Source organism: Panthera pardus, unplaced genomic scaffold, assembly GCF_024362965.1.
Source record: "Panthera pardus isolate Hobbes unplaced genomic scaffold, ASM2436296v1 HiC_scaffold_24, whole genome shotgun sequence".
In the NCBI taxonomy this organism is placed as follows: domain Eukaryota; kingdom Metazoa; phylum Chordata; class Mammalia; order Carnivora; family Felidae; genus Panthera; species Panthera pardus.
Genome location: NW_026526810.1, coordinates 95,047,083 through 95,070,082, shown reverse-complemented (window position 1 = coordinate 95,070,082; position 23,000 = coordinate 95,047,083). Strand labels below are relative to the sequence as shown.

Below are 23,000 nucleotides of genomic sequence, written 5' to 3'. Positions count from 1 at the left end.
AGGTTAAACTATTAACATACATCAACTGTCTCAATTGCACAATAAAACAAGATTCACGAGCACTAAGAAAATGGACCAAAAGAGAAAGACCAGTTTAAAAAGGTCATTACTTACACTTTCTTCAGTTCTTCAACTAGAGATGCAAAAGAAACCTGGAAATAGGAGGGCATCCTACTTAGTAATCTGCTCAAAATATAAATGAATTCAGAAACAGAAAAGTATATTATCCTTAAATTTTCCACTATACCAAAATCCAAATGAGAAAAGTAAACCCAGGAATTCTTTCTAGATTTTTTTTAAATGTCATAATAGTGAAAATGAAAAGCACTCTGGAAGTAAGTAGCTTTAAGGGTATTTACAGTTAAGAAAAATCAATAGATAACAAGTTACAATTATTCAATTAATAATTCTAACCACATGAAAAGAAAAAATAACTAGAAAACTGCCCAGTTTCAGAGAGCTTCTTCTACTGCTACGTAGAGTCTTGCATTATACTTGTATACGCAAAACCTTTTATTGCCGTAGTAAGCAGCAATGACACCCTATCTAGAGTACTCTACCCAGTGTCTGGTGTACAAGTCAGCATTCAATGAAATGTAGCTTCTAGTACTGTTAATTAAGTCACTAATCATTCAGATGAAAACTCTGACAATTCCACACTGGTGAAGGGAGGAATTAACAATAGATTTGCTCTATTTGAACAAAGCAGGTTTGTCCATTGTTTAAAAGAGAACATTGTTTTAAAAGAGAACAGTTGCAAGATCTACTGAATACACTACCTGATCATTTTGCTTAGCCTTTAAGTCTTGAACTTCTTTCGTCAGAGATGAATTTTCTGTTCTTATTGCCTTTTACAAAGACACATAAGCACAACATACTTTTATTTTCTAAAAAATTAGCTATCTTCAAAATACCCTACCTTCTCATTTTTCTTTAGCTGCTTCTTTCCATCTCTGGAAGGTCCAGAAATCTCCTTGTCACTCATGTCTATAATTCTCTAACTTCTAGAGATAGCCAAATGGATCTTTAATTCATTTATGCCCACAAGTATTTCTGCTTATGTTTCCACCACTTTAACAGCATGTTATATACCACTTATCAAGTCATTTCTCCCCCTAAACTCAGATACATCTTTTTAACATTTCTTCCAGAAAGAAGGAGTCAAGTCAGTTAAGGCTAATGATAATCACAAAACACTGCTGTAGACTCTCCTTTCCCTGGCTTCCAATACTACCTCATGAACTTATGAAGTCTGCTAGTTATCATTTGGTTATAATTTGGGCAAGGGTGGAAGAAAGGAAGCATATATAAACCATAAAAACAGTATCTATTTCATTAAGACAGTGAATGCTACAATCAACTACACATTTTGGTATTCCTAATAATGTTACATTTCATGAAAAAAGATATATTCATAAAATGTGGATAACTAATATGAAGTTTCAAAAGCTATGGGGAAAATCTAAAATTATAGTAAATCTCCTTCACGTTCACTAACTACCCCATAAGAAAAACAAATCTATAAAATGCTTTACATTCAGTTCCTCCTCTTTTGTGGCCACCTGAATAAGTCCAGTTTCAAGTAATTCTTCCACTGTCTTCAACTTCTCATCTTTTTCTTGAATGCTAAATTACAAATTTAAAACATATGAATTAACTATTTTTCAAAGTAAATGCTATTACTGCTAAATATTTTACATCAATCAATTCCTGTGTCCATCATTTCTTATAAACTTAATTCTACAAAGGTTTGTGAGGATCTCTGATCATGGTCTAAGGGTACTTCTTTAACAATAAGTAAAACATGTTCAAGTAATACATGCTTACATGCTAGCCTAAACAAAATCACCACCACACATAATGCCACAAACCTAACGTAAGCCCAAATCAAATCACTCAACAGCATATCACCCTCTTCCATTATGAAGTACAAAGAGCATTTTAACAACCTAGATTAATATAGTTAGTAATTCTGTTACCTCAAATTTGGTAGAAATGAGTCATTAAAATATAAAAAGAAAATTTTAAACTCTCACCATTTTTCCATTTGTTCCACAACATCTTTATTAGGCTAAAATAAAAATCACCAAAAAAAGAAAAAAGTTTAATTTTACCAAGTTTGATGAGGTAAAACTAGTTCAGAAACAGAATTCTATGAAAATTATTTAGTTTTAATTAGATCCAAAATTTAGGAAGGCAATCCACACTTGAAGACTGCTGATAATTAAAGAACTATTTAATTCAGAAAACACAAGACAGTAGAGAAGCAATTACAAAAAAGACACAGAAAAAAGATAAGCATAATATGGGCTAGCAAAATGAATTAGTACCTTATAATTTTTTAATTACTATAAAAGAAAACCTTAAGAATAAGAAGAGAACTTGCTTCTTCTATATCAATTCTTCAAATATAAAAAACTCAAAGCTCTAAAGCCTTGAAGGCCAGGAAAGAGACTTTGTTCTTTCTTCTTATAATTGACTTTTTTGACTTTTTAAAAACTATGATACAACATATATATGAGCAAGTGTAAAAATCCTGTGTACAAATCGATGAACTTTTAACATGTAAATATTATGTGATTCCACTTAAAACATAATGTTTTAAAACAGACTGTAAACTGCAGAAGCAACCCATGAACGTATTTTCCTTGTAAAGCATTAAAACATGAAAGTTAACTGCTACTTTTAACCACTTTCCTTCTAGCATCTCCCCAGAAACACAGAAGTCCCCGCTGCTATAATTTGTGTCCAGAAGAGGGGCTTTCTTCCCCCTTGGCATTTCCAAGCCTTCAGGCAATTAAGCAGCCTACCAAAACAGGCTTGGGGTCTTTTTCCTTGAACATTTTTTCTGCCCATCCCAGTTCCCACTGGTACTCTTTGAATTTTGCTAGTTTCTTACTTTTCCCCCAATTTTATTGTAACCATTTTTCACAAATACTATTAATTTTTCCATTGCTAAATCCAAGTCCTAAGACTCTACTTCTTACATATTTCTAAAAGTAGTCCCCTTTGCTTCAATGCCTGAGGTTAGGCCCTCAGTTTCACTCATCTCAAATATCAAAATACCATACGATCCTTCTCTCTGCCTATAGTCTGTAAGGATTATTTTGTGAGGGGTACAGGAAGAACATCCCAATGGGAAAAACTTTCCTATCATTAGAAAAGAAACAGGAGCTGTCAAAAGTATATTAAGTCAAGTTTATAAACAATGAAAATAAATCATATAATAAGTTTATAAATCTATCAAGATGGGTTTTTGTCCATTTTTATTTTTGACGAATGCCATCTCACATAAAGATTTAACAAAAAATTTGTAACTATGAATGATGATGGATGTTAACTATTAACTAGACTTATCGTTGTGATCATTTCATATTCTATACACATGTAAGTCATTATGCTATACACCTGAAACTAATTTGCTATATGTCAATTATCTCTCAACTAAAAAAAAAAAAAACAAACTTTTAACACTATTATCTGCACCTTAATCATTTATTGTATTATATCTTTAGTCCTACATACTTCTCCCCCACACAAATTCAAACACTTCATTGTTACCAGAGTGATCTAAAATGTTAGACAAAACATTTATTCATCCTTGTAATACCCTTCAGAGGTTTACCATAAAACAGGCTAGATCAAGTTCATGGTCCTTAAACAGCATACAAAGTCCTTCATAATTGGGTCTTAGCCAATCTTTCTCTACTTACACCTCAAACTTTACACTTCCACAACATGCCAGTATACTGTGAATACACCAGTCTGGCATACATTCCCATGATTTTTAACACTGTATCCCCTTAGCTTGAACTTCCCGTCAGGGGTTGGGCAATTTTTTTCAATATCAGGTTTAGTTGTTCCTTCTCTGTGGTGCCTCTTCACCCTCACTCTCCTCCAGATAGAATTTATTATCTCTTCCTCTAAACCTGTACCACAGTTCAAGAATTTTATTCATCATACTTTTCTGTATGACACCTCTATCTCCACACTAAGCCACATTCTTGAGAACAGGAACCAAGTCTCATTCATGTCTGTAGCTTCAGGATGTAGGACAATATCCAACAGACTCCATTCATAAATATGTAATGAAATCAATTTCCTTTAACAAGGTTACAGTGTAACACATACTCTTGGTCAACAGCTTATCAAATAATTCTAAAAAACTGACCAGTTTAGCATCTATCCAACCTTTTTCCTTTATACATAATTGGCCTAATCTAATCCAATTCTGTTCTCCCTAGATGTTCTCCAAAACTACAATTTATGCAATAATAAATCCCTCTACAATAATATACAACCAGGCAACAGGACAAAAAGAAAAATTTCCTACTCCTTATAGTTTTTACTTAATAATTCTGATCACTGAATCTTTAAAATCTACCAAATAAGAATGAAAACCCTGCTCTTTTGTTAAAAAGAGCTTAAAAAGAAAAAAAAGAAAGAAAAAAGAAAAGATACTTCAGAACCCTGCCTCCCCAGAAGTTTATTTTATTCTGAATAAATGAGATCTTAGTAACTGATTTATTTGTATCATCATCCACAGGCCTGCATCCAAATGGAGCCTTCCCTTCTTTAGTGTATGAACAGGTTACCTTACCTGGTATTTGTTGTCTTTCTGCTTCCTACACCTGAAGAAACAACAACTAGGCACCATTACTGGTTCCTGTTTCAATAAGCTCAATCTTTTTCTCCCAGATAAAAATCCAAAGAGCAAAAGGACTGAACTTTTTTTCATGTAACTAGACTGTTCATCCTCAACTGTCACTTGGAATTCTGACTGCTGGGTAGGAAGGGGTTTAAAAAAAGGTGGAAATGAAAGAAATTAAGATTACACTAATTTTTCTCTCTCCTTTCACTAGCAATAGCAATAAAAATGAACAGAGAAAAAGCCAAAAAGATGGTTCTATGGTCTGCCAAGTTGAGAGAGAGAAGTTACAACCACAACCAAAACATACCCATCCTAGTTATACGCTTTCTAAACTATTTTTAAAAGACAGAGCTTTAAGAACAAGAAAAATTCTAAGAATTACCAAAGAGAAAATCTGAAATTAGTACTAGTTTTCCCTCCTATCAAATTCTTTTAAATACATTTTTTTAATTTAGATATAAAATTTTGTTCCTTGGATTAAATTGGACTATTCTTCATTCAAGCAAAATCTATCACATGCTAAAGGTTGTCATTTTAACAGAATATCTAAAAGTACACAGAAACCTTAGCAGTAGGTGGAAGGCTGACTCAGTTAAGGTAGAAATTAGAGGATTTTCTTTTTTAATATTAACTTTCACACACATGATGGGGGATTTTACGTAAGATATTAGAATGGCAATTCTTAAGTCCTCATACAATCTTTAAGGAAAAAGAAAAATTTGAGGCTAGAGATTTTGTTCTTACCTAATCAGGGAGAATACATTTTTAGTACAGAACTAAAATATTAAAAGATTTTAAAGTTAAAAGATTTGTAAAGATTCAGGTTTTTGGCTTAAATGTTAAGTGAAAGTAACCAACACCTTTAATACTGGAATTCCAGGGCAGATTCATCTGTTTCTAGACATTTATTTTACCTTCTATGAAGTTAATTTTAGAAAGTATTTAAAAGCTTATATATTGAAATAGGTGACTCAGAATCTCTGATAAACAACCCAAAATTTACATTCTGCTTTTCTGGGTAAGAATTAACACAACCAAAAATTATCATTCCTACTTCACCTAATCCTAGTCATTAATGTTGCATCTCACACATAGTATTTTATGTTGCTACTAAAATTTTAGATGCTGCCAGCTAAACTGTAACCAGAAACTATGAGGGGGGAAAAGTCTCAGATTTGATGAAATAGATCTCTTATAAACTATGCCACCACAAGGGAAATGAGAATAAGATTTAAGAATAAACCTTAAATATTACTTTAGCATTACAGTGGCATGAAGTCATGTCCCTGCACTGTACTAAATATCATCAGTTTAGCATTATCTCCTCTACTGCCTTTTGTTTGCAAGGATAAAGCATATACAAAGTAGTAAAGATTATGCAAGGCACTTACTACCATATTCAAGAAGGGGAGGAAAAAAGTAGATTATTTCTTGAAAAGTAAAGAGATGTGAACAAAATACTTCCACAGTATTTGGCACAGCTTAGTAGCTAAACCAATTTAATATCCGCATAATGTAAATTTTAAAATAAAAAAGAGAGCATGCATCTGTGAAAGGAAGTGCTATCATCTGCACTTATGTGCTATCATAACTTCAGCTTCTAATACAGGTTCCCAAATTTAACACTGTTAGAGCAACATTCAAAGTTTCTATTTTAATGTGTCATCTAATATCAAGAGTTTCTAGAATATTTTTAACACTGGAATTTGAAGAGTTATGTATAAGAGAAGTCTGAAGGCAACTAACTCTTAGGAAAAGCCATACAATGGACATTGCCTGGAACTCTAGTTTATGGAGCCATGCTTACTCAGACCACTATATAATTTCGATGCCTTGCTAAAAATACAGAAAAAAGTATGATGACAGTAGAGGGTAGAGAGGAGATGAAAAAAGAAATATCCAAAGGGAGAGGAATTAAGGTTTAAGATACCTGTTAAAGGCCAAGTACCAGGCTAAACACTATACATAAACTTCCCCATTTAAATCTAACATATTCATGATGTAAATAAAATCTCAATGTGAAAGACTTGGAATGAAAGGTCTCAGAAGGGTTAAGCAATTTGATCAACATAATTGCTTTTAAGTGCTGATAGCAAGTGTTAAGCCTACTTACTCTCTTTTTAAGAAGCCATTGTTGCCTTAGAGAAAAAGGTGAGGCTCCAAAAATGTAAGGACTTTTATCCTGAGAGCCAACTGTATCAAAAGGCCTTAAATGCTTTTTATGTATCCTATTACACCTTTTTTTAAAGTGCTTATAAATAGGAGGTTAGCATTAGCTTTCTCTCAGGGAAGAAAAATTCTATTTCCCTTAATTTAGGCACCTGATAAGCACAAGATGAATAGAAATGCAATTAAAAGACTTATCTATCGCTTAAGTAAAACTCCTCAAAAAGAATGCGTTGGTTAATATTTAAGAAGAACCAGATCTTGTTAATATTAGATAGTTCTACCCTGTGATTCACAAAAGCCTTACCTGTTCAGAAACAAGAGTCTGTAGCTTCTGAACTTCTAACTGTAATGCTTTGTTTTGGTCATTTAGAATCTGAAAGAAAGAATCTCAGAGTTTACTGTTTTATTAAGAAAAGGTAACCAAGCAATCATCTGAATGGGTTAAAAAAAAAAACAAAAAAACAACCCATATTCAAGTACTCATAAAGTGACAAGTGAATTATATACAAATGTAATACAAATCTCATGTGGTTTCATTTTCCAGTTTCAATGAATATATATTTCCAAAACACAGAAACACAGTACTAATATATAAAGTACATGTACAATTGATGAGGGAAACAAAGGTAAGAGAAATGTAGCTTAAATTAAATTTCCTTACAACTTGCAGCCCACTGATAAACTCCTGAAACATGCAGAGCGTGACCTTCCTCAAGAAACTCATTGCTGCCTTGGTGCCTTAATGTTTATGTTTCATTAAAAACTAAAAGTAACCTTATCTTAACAGCAGCTAGTCCCTTCAAGATCCTGAAAGCCTTGCTTCAAAATTCCTTAGAAACTTACTTCCCCCACTCCCTCCACAAACTTAAAAGTATATAGTCACACCTCACAATCCCAGTGCAGTTCTTTCTGCCCCCGGGTCATGTCCCCACGCTTTAATAAAATCACCTTTTGCACCAAACGTCTCAAGAATTGTCTTAGGCGTGTACTCATGAACCCCACTTTAAATTTCATCACAATGAAAATCAAAATCATCAGTTTCTACTGAGCCCCCAAATCAGTCACGTGCTTTATCTGAAAACAGTATTAACACTGTGCTTAGAATTATTTCATGTGTATTTCAAATAATTCAGTTTGTGCCACTGGATTCTGGGAAATCCTGCCTTGATAAGTGAGTAAATATGGGATTCTTATAAAATAAATGCAAAAAGGGGCGCCTGGGTGGCTCAATCGGTTAGGTGTCCAACTTGGGCTGAGGTCATGATGTCACAGTCCATGGGTTGGAGCTCTACATCGGGCTCTGTGCTGAAGACTCAGAGCCTGGAGCCTGCTTCGGATTCTGCATCTCCCTCTCTCTCTCTCTCTCTCTCTCTCTCTCTGCCCCTCCCCCACTCATGCTGTCTCTCGCTCTCAAAACTAAATAAACATAAAAAAAATCTAAAAAAATAAAATAAATGCAAAAAGAAGAAGAATGCAAATCTCATGCACATGAAGAGATGCACCCTAGTGATAAGAATGCTTTACAATCCTCAAGCTGAGCAGCCATGACCAGAAACTGACACAATGGAGGCAGTTAAAACCATCACAAACTAAAAACTACAAACACTGAGGCAAAACGAGTTTCAAACGTCTATTATAAGAACAGATAAGATAGTCTATGGGGCACCTGGGTGGCTCAGGTCATGATCTCGCCCTTCCTGAGTTCGAGCCCTGCGTCAGGCTCTATGCTGACAGCTCACAGCCTGCAGCCTGCTTCAGATTCTGCGTCTCCCTCTCTCTCACTACCCCTCCCCCCGTTTGTGCGCTCTCTCAAAAAAAAATAAACATTAAAAAACAAACAAAAAAAGGAACAGATAAGATAGTCTAGACAAGAAGTACATGATAAAATGCACTGGTTGTAAAAGCCCCCAAATAAACTATAGTCACACTGCATCAGACTGATTTCATATAAAAACTAGTATTTCTAGGGGACACCTAGGTGCTCAGTGGGTTGATTTTGGCTCAGCGATGCAGAGCACAGAGCCTGCCTTGGATTCTCTCCCTCTCCAGCCCTCTGCCCCTCCCCCCGCTCATGCTCACTAGCATGCTCTCTTAAATAAAAAAAAAAAAAAAAAAAAAAAACCTAGTATTTCTAGATTCACTTCAACTGAAATTGTATAAGGTCGTTCTAAGCACAGTTGACAAGCTTAATCACACACCTTAAATTCTTCCATTTTGTTTGAAATTTCACATTGCAGCTGTTCTTCAAGCAATCTTATTTGATCATCCTTAACATGAATACTACGAGAAAGAAAATCAATTGAAATACTTCATACATTCATAAAGTTTACACAAATTACATGCACAACTATCAGTTATGAGTAGCAGTAATTTCTGCAATTGAACATAAATGTAGGATGGCTCCATATACAGCAATACTTCAATCACCTTTTCTGCATCTTCTCCAGTTCACGTGCAGCAGCAGCCTGTGTTTGAAATGAGATGAGAACTGCATTATTTCTCAGGAAACACTCAAAACTATTTGTTCACTTAGTTTTATATACTGAAAAGCTATATTTTCATATATCTGGGAGTGAATAAAAGTTAAAGCAATATCCTACAGATTTCTGTAATACTTTTTGCTGTCCCAATATTCTATACTTCTCACTGATCAAATTTTACCCTAATAAAGGTATACAGTTTTTTGATTCAACGGCAGAAGGCTAAAACAAATCAGCACATTAAGAATGTTGTAATTGATTCCTTGGAGACCCTAAAAGTGATCAACTCATTCGATCGAACATTAGTTTCAACATGAAAACAGCAATATCTAGGTGGGTTGTGAGACTCATGGTCAAATAGAAGAGGCTTTCAACAATAAACATTAGGTGAACACAAGTAACCATTATATTTACTATGTATATGAAATTAGGACTTGCAATACCAATGCAAGTAAGTATAGACTAACTGAAATTCTGAGGTGAATGTTCAACAGCAATGAAGATTTACCTACCTGTTCATTTGCCAGCGCCTGTAACTTTTGCACTTCAGCTTTTAATAAGAAATTCATATTTTGTGTATCCTACAAGAAGGAAAAATATTAAAAAATATTTAATATAATTAACTCTAAAGTTTGTAAAGCATCTCTTCTACCTAAGCAAAGGTCTCAAATTACAATTTCTTAAAACAGAAAGAGAAACCATATCCTGTTACGTAGCATGTTTCCCAAATTACCGTGAATTATAGCATATGAGAAAAGTGTTCTCAACTTTTCTTAGAAAGCTAAAGAGGATTTTGTAGAAAAGACATAGGCACTTTTAAAATGAATGCAGGGTATTTTCCATTCTTGATAGACATTCATACTGATTACCATCACAAATTCAATGCCTATAAAATACTGTTGCCATTTGTAAGAACTACTGTACCTTAAGTTCCTCCTCTTTACTTGTTAAATGATCATGTTCATTTGCTAAAGAATCTTCGGTCTGTTTTATCTGCTTATCCTTTTCAGCAATCCTTTAACAGGAAATACATTTGTACATTCAATAAACGTTTACAAGTCAAGTCACAGCTCAAGGGATTAAAAGCCTTAAACATTGTCATGCTTATTTAAATCGTTTCTCATGTAGCCATACCCTCCATTTCTATAGCTCCTTTCAGTTTAGTAATAACTATCATATGTATTACTACAACTCCCTAAAATACATACCCCTATTTTAAAACTTGAGGTGAAAAGAAGTAATTTGTTTAAGCTTACAAACCTGGCAATGCCAAAGCCAGATTTCAGGTCTTCTGAACTCGAGCAATCCATGTCTAAGCAAATTAAACAATACACTAAAAACAGAACCTTGTTTTGGGTATACCACCATATAGTTAAGATACAGAGTGGGTAAAACTACTTATTAGACACAAAAGTAATTTACTTCCATTAATCTCAAATCACAATTCTCTCTTACATAACTGCTAAAGTCCAAATAAAAGAAAGGTTCCTCAACTCTTTTACAATAAGGACATAAAACACAAAATGTGCAATGTTTAGGAACTCAACTCACTGATGGAGGGAAGAGAGCAAAGTCGCTCCAAATCTAGTTGGGAGTATTTTCGGAACAAGTTAGAACATAAAGTAAATCCTAAGTGTTGATAAAACAGGTATCAGTTAGTGGTAACTAAGTAATTATAAGAGAAGTGTAGAAAGGCAGGCTTACACTTTATGTAATTCTTCTGCCAGAACTGAAGCAGAGGTCTAAGAAAGAAGAACAGTGTCAACATAAAAGCATTTAAAAGAAAGTTTAAAAGTTGTACGATAATCAAATAGAGCTTCAAAAATTAAAAAAAATTAACGTACATCAAGTTGTTAGAGGAGTATCTGGCCCATCATGAATGTTCAATAAATAGTAGCTATTATTCTGAAAGCAACTTTGATCACTAACAAACAGTATTAAGGAATTAGATAGCACAGAACAGTTCAAATAAAACAAACTGCCAGGCCTGGGAACTGTATGACTGACAAGTAACAAATACATAGGAAAAATATCCAGAAAGGCCATTTTTCATCTTATCTTAGTAACTATTTCCAATAATGAAATGATACAGTTCATGATTAAGGTAATAACCGAGTCATTTGGTAATACACATGCTCATCTTCACTTTTCAAAAACATACTGGTAGCAGTCTCTAAATATTTAATTCCTGATAAATTTTCTAGAGCTACCTCTCAGCTAATAACAAGATTTCAATCCACTCTGAGTTGATAATTTATATATACATGTATATTTCATATAGATAGACACCCTTTCCTATAGTAAATAATTCTTACCCAATTCATTTTAGATGATAGTTTCTACAAAGCAAATAGAAAAAAAAAAACAAAAATGTCCCAAAAGTTTGGGAGTTTGACTTTGCATAAACCTTAAAAACAAATTGTTAACATTAAAACTGCTTTTTAACACAGAAAAGTGACTTCTATGCTAAGCTAATACTTTCTCCACAATTTTTTGAATTTTAAAGTTGAGGAATTGAAACCGAAATTCACAGTATGTATATAGTAAGTACTGAGAAATAAGTACTTAGAAGCTTTTTTTCTTTTTCTTAATGTTTTATTATAGAGATATATGCTTTAGAATATATCTATGTGGCACAGCAATGTTGCCAAAGAGTAACAGGTCTAACAACACAACTGGCAAAACTCTGGAAGGTATTCCTACTTACTAAACAGAAGTATAAGTTTTAAAGTGAATTTTTGCATATATAACCTGAGATTAATATATATTATATTAACATACTGCTACCCTCTGAGGGTATATAAAGTTTTCCCTTATGGCTAGTTAATATTCAGCAAGCATTTTTAATACATAAACCACTATTCTTAACACCATTTGGCCAATTTCTTCTGTTTTGTGTCAAGATTATCAACATTTTTTCCTCCTATGGTAAAAACTCTCCATTAGTTGGATTTGGATTTCTTTCTTGGTGTTTTCCCATAGCACTATACATAATTATCAGAGTGCTGAGCAATCAGGATCATCACTGTTGACTGACTAGTCTCCCAACTACTAATCCTGTGCTTGGCACTCAACAGGCATTCAGATGACTATTTAAATGGCTAGGAAGCTATCAGTAAGGAAACAAACAAACAAAAAGCAGCAGCTGTTAGTAATGATAAACAACATTTTAAAAAGCACGATTACCTGGGCTGCTATCTGGGAATGGAATTGTTGAATTTGAGCTTTCAAAGCCTCGTTCTGCTCCAAAATATCCTTTCATAAATAGCAACCAAAAAGGAGAGAGGAGAAAAGTGTGCTGTTAACAAATACACCAACATATATGAACAAAATAAGGTATAAACTTCTGCTTATCTTTAAAAAGGCATTCTTAGATTCCAAAAGGCATAATTTAAACAACAATCACTAGGCACCTATTTTGAGAGTTGATTTATAAGGTATAAATTAATAAGTTGTGCTGTTCGTAATCTAACACAAAGAATTTAAAACTGTGCTTAAAGGGGACATCTTTAAGCACACAAACACACCATATCATGACAACTGCTTAAAGATTAAGCTATAATTACTCATCAACACTCCAGAATTAGGATAAAGTAGACCAACTTTTCTCTTCTACAGAGACACATCCAGCCACTGCCCACCTTTATTTTTTAAAAAGAGGGAAAATTAGGGGCACCTGGGTAGCTCAGTCAGTTGAGCATCTGGGTTTGGCTCAGGTCATGATCTCACAGTTTGTGAGTTCGAGCCCTATATCTGGCTTGCTGCTCTCAGCATAGAGCCTGCTTCAGATCTTCTGTCTTCCTTTCTCTCTCCCGTACTTGTGCTCTCTCTCAAAAATAAACGTTTAAAAAAATTAAAAAATTAAATAAAGTAAAAGCAAGGGAAAATCAGATACCTGAACTTGCATCTGTAAAGATTCTTCTTTGGTCACCCTTTTTTGCTCCGATTCCATTAACTGCATTAGTCTTTGCTCCAACTGTTGTTTTGATACCAAGGTATCTGTAAGCTTACTATGAAGACTCTGTACTTCATTTTCTTTGGCCACAAATTTACTCTGTAAATCTGTAACAGAACATTGCATTTTACAAAGGTCTCTTCCTTTGCTTGGTACTACTACTCATCTTTAGCGCAGGCATTATCTCCTCTAGAGAACACACCTTGAATCTTTCCTCTTCTTCCCCTCCTGCACATGGCTCCCCTGAGCAGCCTTGGTTTACCTAATCACAGAACCTGCCACTCTGTACTAACTCTTCTCCTCACCCAGGAAGTGAGCTTTTTGAGATCAGAGATTGCCTTTTTTCTATACCCAGAGCAGTGTCCAAGGCTCACGCATAGTACATACTCAATAAATGTGTTAACCGAATGGTACGTGAATGTTTAAAACTGTTGTATCATTTCTTGAAAGCATTCATTTCCCCCAAAGACACTTAGAAAGTTATCTAGCGTATTTCTTATAAATTCCCCATACTCTCCTACCTGGAAAACAGAGAAAGATGCTGATGGTTAACAAATGCGCTGGTATAGAATAAAGTAAAACTTGTCTGCCTACTTCTCTTCTTAGCAATGACCCCAAAACAACAAAGAAAATAAGCAACAAGCACAAACTATCTTTGATGCGATCAGAGTATGAATGTAACTCCAAATCACAGAAATTAAGATAAAATGGAGAGATGATCACTAACTTGGAAGGGAAAAGTGTTCCAGAAATCTGGAAAGGCTCAGGAAATGGAGAGACCAGGTATCATGAGAGCTGCCTTTGGCCCCATAACATAAACAAGTTCACCACCACTACCATCAAGGAAGGGAGGCATATAGAGAGAAAAAGAGTGTGTGTGTGTGTGTGTGTGTGTGTGCACATATCACATTTTAAGAAAATCTATTAATGCCCTAACAAGACACTAGTAACAGAATGAAACACAACTCAAAAAAGAACTCTTGATAATTAAACATATAATGGTCATTTCAGGATTAGAACTCGAAAGAGCACAATATTTCTTTACCAGCAATAGTAAAAGTTAAAACACTGAATGCCTTCACATTTCTGTGGGGGAAAATTATTTATAACCTAGAACTCTACATCCAAACTACCAATCAAGCATGAAGGTAGAAAGAATAAAAACATTTTCAGATATGCAAAGCCTCAACAAATGTACTTAAAGGCATACTCTTATGCTATTAAAAGATATGCTATTGAATGAGAGAGGAAAGCAAGAAAGATGGCGGTGACAGAGTATTCAAACAATAGGCAGTCTCAGGAAGACAGTCATGGAGCCAACCTAGAAAACAACAAGTACTGGAACAGGAAGACAGAGGACTCCAGAGGGATATCCCCCAAAAAACTGAAAACATTCTCCAGTACTTCATATGTTGTGAAGGTGGAAGAGGGAAGATGGTAAGAGAAGTATAACCACAGGTAAAATTTTAAATAAGAAAATGAGGATCAAACAAGTTAAAAACATAAAGCAATAATAAGCTCTAGGAAATTAATATTGTTTATGAGAAGAATTGCAGTTTTAATGTTTATCTTGGCTCAGGATTGAGTCACAAAGTCCTAATGATGCAAAGAGTGAATGCTGATGTAATCAAAAAGAATGCATAGCCATTACTGGTAGAATGTTGGGAAGGTGGGAGCAATGGTGTGGGAGTGTTAAGTCCTCATTTCCTGTAATACAAAGTCAACAGATGCCTATTAAGAGATAACAGTGTAAGTACAAATAATATGCTTATTTAGAAATATGACAGAAAATACTAAAAGCAAAAGTGACAGAAAATACTAAAAGCAAAAGTGACTGCTTCTAGTCAGAGTGAAGCTTTACTGTTTACAGTGACATACATAGTTTATAGAGAGATACATAGTTTATAGCTACAATTCTTATCAAAATTCATGTGTGCTTCACTGATGAAACGTAATTGTAAAAGTAAGCTAATACTGCTAGGAATTTACCCAAGGGGTACAAAAGTGTTGATGCATAGGAGCACATGTACCCCAGTATTTATATCAGCGCTTTCAATAATAGCCAAATTATGGAAAGAGCCTAAATGTCCTTCAACTGATGAATAGATAAAGAAGATGTGGTTTATACATACAATGGAATACTACTACTTGGCAATGAGAAAGAATGAAATCCTGCCATTTGCAGCAATGTGGATGGAACTGGAGGGTATTATGCTGAGTGAAATAAGCCAGTCAGAGAAAGATAACATATGTTTTCACTCATATGTGGATCTTGAGAAACTTAAAACCATGGGGGAAGGGAAAGGGGAAAAAAAGTTACAGAGAGGGAGGGAGGCAAACCATAAGAGACTCTTAAACACAGAACAGACGGTTGATGGGCAGTGGGGGAGAGGGGAAAGTGGGTGATGGGCACTGAGGAGGGCACTTGTTGGAATGAGCACTGGGTGTTGTAAGGAAACCAATTTGACAATAAATTATATTAAAAAAATAAAAATAAATAAAAGTAAGCTAATGTATCTTAACATAAACATAAATTTTATATATAAAGAAAAAGGCCTCTAAATAGAGTGGGTATATTTATTTTGAGCCAAAGGGAAATAGGGAGGTGGAGGGATGCCAGGTATATGGAATCAGAGGAAACCAAAGGTCTAAAAAGCTAAAAGTCCGTATGACCTACCCTATTGCTTAGAACTGTATTTAACTAGCTCACTGCCTCTTTTGTGGGAGAAAAGGAGTAATAGAGACGAATAATACATATAATACAAGTTCCATTACCTCCCAGATGGATTCATCAAATTAAGAATAAGTAATGAGGGGCACATAGGTGGCACAGTCGGTTAGGCATCTGACTCTTGATTTTGGCTCAGGTCATGATCTCACGTCTTATGAGACGGGGCCCCGCGTCGGGCTCTGTGCAGCCATCACAGAGCCTGCTTGGGATTCCCTTCCTCTCTCTCTGCCCCCCTCCCCTGCTTTCTCTTTCTCTCTCTCTTCAGAATAAATAAACTTAAAAAAAATAAATAAGTAATGAAAGTTAACATTTAAGTAGACTGTTTTAAGTCAATTATTTGGAATGGTAATGCTTTTTTCCCCCCACCATAAAGGAAGTGAGTCCTCCCTTACAAAGGAAAAATAAAGAAGTAATCAAGGAACCAAAGGGAATAAATTCAGATAGGAAACGCACAGCTAGGTTACTATTACCTTAGAAACCATAATTTTATCTGCAACTCAATGTTTCAAGATAAAGCTAGTAGAGTTTATTTTAAAACTCTAAGAACTCTTAAAGAAATAAAGGTACTCTGAAAGTATAAAAGCTATTTTTATTGGCCTAAACAAAAAGGTCAGATTATTCTTTCTTCATATACAGAGGGAAGAAGATTTTAAGCAGGACTATATACTAAATTTACATGAATACCTTTTCACCTTACCTTGTTGTGCTGCCTCATGCTCTGCCGTTCTCTTCCTGATATAACTCTGGACTTCTTCCCACCTTCTCTCAGCTTCTTGTAGTTGAACCTGAAAAAAGGGTAAGTCAGCACAATCACAAACCTTCAAATTAAAAAAACAAAGCATCCTCTATCTTTAGTCCTGTCATAAAACCACCTATTCCAACAAATCATCTCCTACATTACTAAAACAAGCAGATATGCCCAGACTTCTGCAAAGATATTATCAGCCACAGCCATTCTATCCTCCAATATGCAGCATTTACAGAAACTGAATACGGATAGATAACTATACCTCCTACTATGTATAGATCTGATCCATTTAGCTATCCATTTTTACTTCTTCAGCCAACTGGCTATCAAAAGACAGGATGGTATCTTTACTGGTAAATCTCAGTAGGTACCTAAAATTCCTATTTTGAGGTACAGCACAAGAGTTCAATGATGACTATAACCTTCAGCATCATCTATATGCTTATCCATATCCATACAGAACTTCCATATTCGTAAGTTCCAGCAGCAAACACACCAGCAAGACAAATTTTAAATAAAAGAAAGGACAATTTTATCAATCCCCCACAGGGACTTCTGTTTTTTTGAAAACTTCAAAAAAATAAAAACTGCACTATTTTCCACCTTCATTTATTGTCAAAGTCCTCTTAACCCCTCCTACTCTGGAACTGCTATCAGGAAGAATTCTACCCAAGACCTAAGAATCTAATACATTTGACTTTACACAAATTGAACTATATGTTCAACAAATCCTCCCCCCAAAGGAAGAAAGGACACTTCTCATCATTCTATTCAATGTACATACACTATAAGATACAAAAGGAACAAATCTATTCCTCTGTAGCCTGAGCAACCCCATGTATCACATCTCAGCATGACCTTCTCATGATACTAAGTACCATTCTGATATCTAAAGAAACTGACTCAGCTGAATTACTATGAATTACTATGTAGTATGGCTCAAGTGAAAGCTACTGGAGCATTTCCTGGTCTTGTGCTAAAGCAAAGGAAAATCATCCATTCCAATACTAGAAGAAAAATAGTTTTTACTGAACTTATTGAAAAGTCCAAGTTATGGATAAGTGATATTGAAGGTAATTTTAACTACATGGTTTTTGCCTCACCCTTATGAACCTAACTTCTATATACAAGAAGAAAGTCGGCTTGTATCTGTCAATCAGCAAATTTCATTTTTCTTATCTTCAGACAGTCTACAACCTGAAACTCAAGCCTATATTCAATTCTTTCATTAATGCACAAGCTTCTATACAGGCAGAGTGCTTAGACTTTTAAGACTCAACCTACGTTTCTCAAACCTACGTACATATTTATATTTAGGTCCCTAAGTTTAACGTCTACATTATTTATGAAGTGATAAATAAAGGTGGGAATATGTCACCTTCAACTGAGTAACTGCTTGCTCAGCATTCTTCTTTTGGACTTCCTCCTGCTGGAGCTTTCCTGTTTTCTCAGTTAGCTCATTCACCAACCTAGCGTAATCCTGGCGTAGTTTATTTAGTTCAGCAGACTGCCTGAAAACAGTAACTGGATTAGGAACCTTCTATTATTACAAACACATAAAAAGAACAAACAAAACATATTTTCTATTAGTCTTTCTGAGTTAGTAATTCCACTTATAGCCAACTGAAACAGAAAAGTTGTAAGCAACTACTAATAATGAAGTTTGGTTGAGTATCATCTCTGAATCACTCTGGTAACAATTACACAGATTCCAAAATCACCATAAAATAATCAAAAGAAATGGATGACCACATACTCATGAACATAAGTCAACATTGTCACCTTCAAACTGGTGTTCTGAAAATCTATTAAAATCAGTCGGAGTGCTTATTCTTGTAAGCATGCTACTAGTCTTCTCCAAGATACAGGTTTTCAAAGTGTGGCCCAGAGTCAATTTCATCACTATCACAAGGAATGTGCCTTAATATGCAGACTCCTGGGCTCTACCTCAGAGCCAGTGAATCATAATCTTTTAGAGGTAGGACTCAAGAATATGCTTTTTTGACAAACATGTCAGATGCTCTTCAGAATAATAAAGTTTGAGAACTACTGTTAACGGGGATAGATGTTTTAAAACTTATAAATGCAGTCTCAAATTTGTAGACAATGTTCCATTGCGCCAGCATTGTATTTATCACATAGTTTAGCTGAAGAAGTTCTTCACATAGCAAAAAAAAATTGTGAAAATTAATTCATTTTAAAAACATGTAAAATACAGAAATCTAACCAATTACTATCAAACACATTTTGATGGCTCAAGAAAATATCTGCCATTTAATGAAAATATTCTGCCATTCAATTAAAAATAAAGCATTTGGAAACATACTTGCTCTCTAGTTGGTTTGTAGTGTTGCTGACAGCATCTCTCAATATGCCATTTTCCTGCTTCAAGTGAGCTATCTCCGCCTCCATCTGCTCACGAACCTGCTGGAACTAAAATTATTTTACAAACATAAGATTTAGAAACAATAACTGCCAAAGCTAACTTTTAAAAGAAACTTTATTATGATGAGAATGTAAAAAGCATCAATAGAATGAAGTCTGAACCATCCTTCTCAAATAAATATAAAGAAGTTTAAGGGAAGAATTATATTTTGATAGTGATGAATGCAAAGTCAATACAAGCTGCCACAACATCCAAGAATGCAAGTAGATGCTTGCTGCTCTTATACTGGAAATGTAAAATAAATACATGTAGAGATGTTTGAGAAATAAGACACTGAATTTTGTTCCTACCCAAAAGACTCATATAGAATTAACTCTATCTTAAACCTATATCAATTTGAGGTTAGCAGTATTTGTAATGAAAGATTTTAGTAATCAAAAGTTTATTCAGTATTTACTTAGTAATCAAAAGTAATCAAAATAAAAACTGAAAATATGTTCAACATATTTATATTAAGTTACAAATTGAGCTATAACCAAATAGATGGCAAATTTATCACTCAAAAATCTACTAAAATATTATGGCCTCTTATTTCACAACTACAGGACCAAAAGATAAAGAACACTGAGTCTTATATTCCCATAGGGATATGCCTTATTTTAGAATGTGAAATAATCTTAATAATTTTAAGTAAACCTATTCAGTTAAGAGAAATTAAAGTATATGTTTCTATTTTTCAGAGAACTTTTCATATGGAACCTATATCTTGGCTTCTAAATGCAATTAAATAAAAAAAAAAAAGAGAGAGAGAAGGAAAGAAAAATGAGAAATCACCTTCCATCCTCAATAAAAGACGGTGCTATAAGTACTTGACTAATTTCCAATGACTAGGAAGTAGGAATTAAGAAACAGAAAAGATCCCTTGAGAGTAGGAAAATCAGTTCTTCAATAAGAAGAACTATTTATTAATGGGAAAGAAGATCTCAAATGGCTGGGGTTTGGAAAGAGAGAGGATTGGACCAAATGAAAGCAGACAGCAGTGGACAGGGTAAGAACCGGACCACAGATTCATTCACTACTTTTTTGCTATTAGTTTATTTCCATGGAAAACACTGGGACTTAGATAACAGTAAAGATTAATTTTAAAATTTTCAGCAGACTAGCAATGTGATTAGAATAGTATCTTACAAACAAAAACCTGATATTACATGTTAAAATGGAAATGAGAGACCTATTAAAAAGGGGCTATAATGATACTAGTATGAAACAATAAACTAAGGTAATAGCTAAGAACTGAATGCAAGAGTACCTAGAAATAAATTATCTTTAAGATTTCAGAACAAACTATGAACTGGACAAGAGAGAGAAGTCAAAGGATTCAAGCATAAGGATAATGATGCCTCAAATATTAGAAAATAAAAACAACTTGATCAAAAGCAAGAGTTTGATTCTAGACATATGTTAAATTTAAGGTGATCACAAGAGCTTCCAAATTTGAAGCATCAACTAGTAATGGAAATAATTAAAAAAATCATTGGTTCAGAGAGTTCAATTAGGGGAAATATTATTAGATCACCAGACAAGCAGACCCAAACCATGTTCTTCAATAGCCTCTTTATCAATAGTAAAAGTGGTATTTCAATCTTAAAAAGAGAGAGAGAAAGAAAACCAACCAACCAACCATGGGTCCAGGCTAACTGGAATCATGAAAATGATCAATATATGGAAAAGACAGTGAACTGAACCTTGTGTCATGTTGAAAGAAGACAGGTGAAAGTAACAAGAGATTAAGTCACTTAGGCAAAAACCTTAGGAGTCATCCTTCATTATAATTTTTCTCTTGCTCTCTCTATTCCATCACCAAGCCCCATCTACTAACTCTTCTGTTATCACTCAAACTCAACCTCTCACTGTCAACATCTGATTTCAGGCCCTTGTTCTCTGACTTGGATTCCTGCAAAAGCCTTCCAATTATTCCTTATTCCACTCTCCACACTTCTACCAGAGTAATAGTTAAAAATACTTGAGGCTCCTGGGCGGCTCAGTTAGTTAAGCATCCAACTCTTGATTTCAGCTCAGGTCATGATCTGTGAGTTACAGGTTCAAGTCGGGCTCTGTGCTGACAGTGCAGAGCCTGTTTGGGATTCTCTCTCTCTCTCTCTCTCTCTCTCTCTCTCTCTCTGCCCCTCCCCCTGCTCATGTACTTTCCTCCCTTTCAAAATAAACAAACTTAAAAAAAACCTGCTAATAAAATCACACTGTTGAATTGCTTAAACTCTTTTAGCGGCTCCCCAGTCTTTCAGTATACAAGTCCCTTTAAGATTGGGTCTCTATTTATATCTCTAGATCTTCTCCTCATTCTAGTACTGATTTCCAAACACAACTGCTACTGCATTTCTCAAAAACCGTTATCACTGGGCAATTTCTATCAGAAACACCTGAGTAGCACGCATTAAAAGGTTCCATCCTGGACCCCTTTACAGACCCATGGACCCATCACCTCTAAGGACAGAACTAAGGAATCACACCAAGTAATAACCCAGTGCCGATTTCTTCACTCTCTAATAATGCCTGATTGTTTCAAAACATTCAATACAGTTTACATATCATTTCTAACAAGTCTGCTCTATAACCTCTCTCTTCCCCACCTTTCATCCCAATGGTTCCAAAGCGCCCACTGGTTACCTCTACAGTAATCCCCCCATCCACAGGGAATACCTACCTTCAAGACCCCCAATAGATGCCTGAAACTGCAGAATACTAAACCCTAGGTATCCTATGTTTTTCCTTACACACACATATCACTAATTTATAAATCAGGCACAGTTATGAGATTAACAACTAAAAACAGAACTTTAATAATATACTATATTAAAAGTTACATGAAGGTGTTCCTCTCCCTCTCAAAATATCCTATTATACTGAATTCACCCTTCTTGTGATGATGTGAAATGATAAAATGCCTACATGATGAGAAGAGAGATAAATGACATAGGCATTATGACATAGTATTAGGCTACTACTGACCTTCTGACACTATGTCAGAAGGAGGATCATCTGCTTCCAGACTTCAGTTGACCACAGGTAACTGAAACCACAGAAAGTGAAAAGGAATAAGAAGGGGGGACTACAATATTGTAATGGAGTATATTTACATGTCACCTTCCAGCTTCTTCCTCATCTGCACCTAGAAAAGGTGCTTACTTACACGCAGGGAGCCAGTTTAACTAGCTATAATACCATAGCCCAGCACGCTGCCTTGCACATATTAGGCATTTAAAGTTTCCTAGTTAAATGAATGCAAAATTTCATTTTGTTTTCAAAAAGTAAAAATATACCTTCATCTGCATCTGCTGAGTCTCTTGATAACTGACATGCATTTTGTTTTGAAATACGTTATGTTCCTTTTCTAACGTTCCAATCCGATCTTTCATCCTTGCTATAACCACATTGCTTCTTTCTTTCTCTGACATCATTTCCTAGAATAAACCAGAAAAAAAATTATGAAAACATTTTATTAAAAAAATAAGTACCATAATTTATAATAAAGACATTTTTAGCATCAGCAAAATGATGTCAATAAAACAATGATGAATTTTGAAGTAACTACATGCTTAAGATCAGTTTTTTTGTGTTTTTTGGTTTTTTTAAGAGATAGAGCACGCGCAAACAGGGAAAAGGGCCAGGGGGGAGGGGGAGGGGGAGAGAGCAAAAGAGGGAATCTCAAGCAGGCTCATTGCTGTGTGCAGAGCCTCATGTGGCACTCTATACCATGACCCTGGGAACATGACCTGAGCTGAAATCAAGATGAGGTACCCCTAAGATCAAAGGTTTAAAATAGAATTTGTCAGGGACATTGAGCATCCAACTTCAGCTCAAG

The 23,000-nt window shown here is 34.8% G+C and overlaps 1 protein-coding gene across 8 annotated transcripts in view; it reads right to left on the bottom strand.

Annotated features, from left to right (window-relative positions):
* Positions 1–23,000, bottom strand: part of KTN1 (kinectin 1) — a 105,236-nt gene that overhangs the window by 34,809 nt on the left and 47,427 nt on the right. For all 8 annotated transcript variants that reach the window (XM_019451721.2, XM_019451719.2, XM_019451722.2 and 5 more), the window contains exons 7-22: positions 22,459–22,599; positions 19,061–19,167; positions 18,113–18,245; positions 16,684–16,771; positions 13,196–13,362; positions 12,487–12,555; positions 11,005–11,042; positions 10,225–10,315; positions 9,813–9,881; positions 9,248–9,285; positions 9,019–9,100; positions 7,125–7,193; positions 2,037–2,071; positions 1,536–1,626; positions 780–848; positions 115–152 (exon numbers count right to left, since the gene is read on the bottom strand). In XM_019451721.2, coding sequence (XP_019307266.2) covers positions 115–152; positions 780–848; positions 1,536–1,626; positions 2,037–2,071; positions 7,125–7,193; positions 9,019–9,100; positions 9,248–9,285; positions 9,813–9,881; positions 10,225–10,315; positions 11,005–11,042; positions 12,487–12,555; positions 13,196–13,362; positions 16,684–16,771; positions 18,113–18,245; positions 19,061–19,167; positions 22,459–22,599 — 1,325 coding nt within the window. The remainder of the gene's footprint in view (positions 1–114; positions 153–779; positions 849–1,535; positions 1,627–2,036; positions 2,072–7,124; positions 7,194–9,018; positions 9,101–9,247; positions 9,286–9,812; positions 9,882–10,224; positions 10,316–11,004; positions 11,043–12,486; positions 12,556–13,195; positions 13,363–16,683; positions 16,772–18,112; positions 18,246–19,060; positions 19,168–22,458; positions 22,600–23,000) is intronic.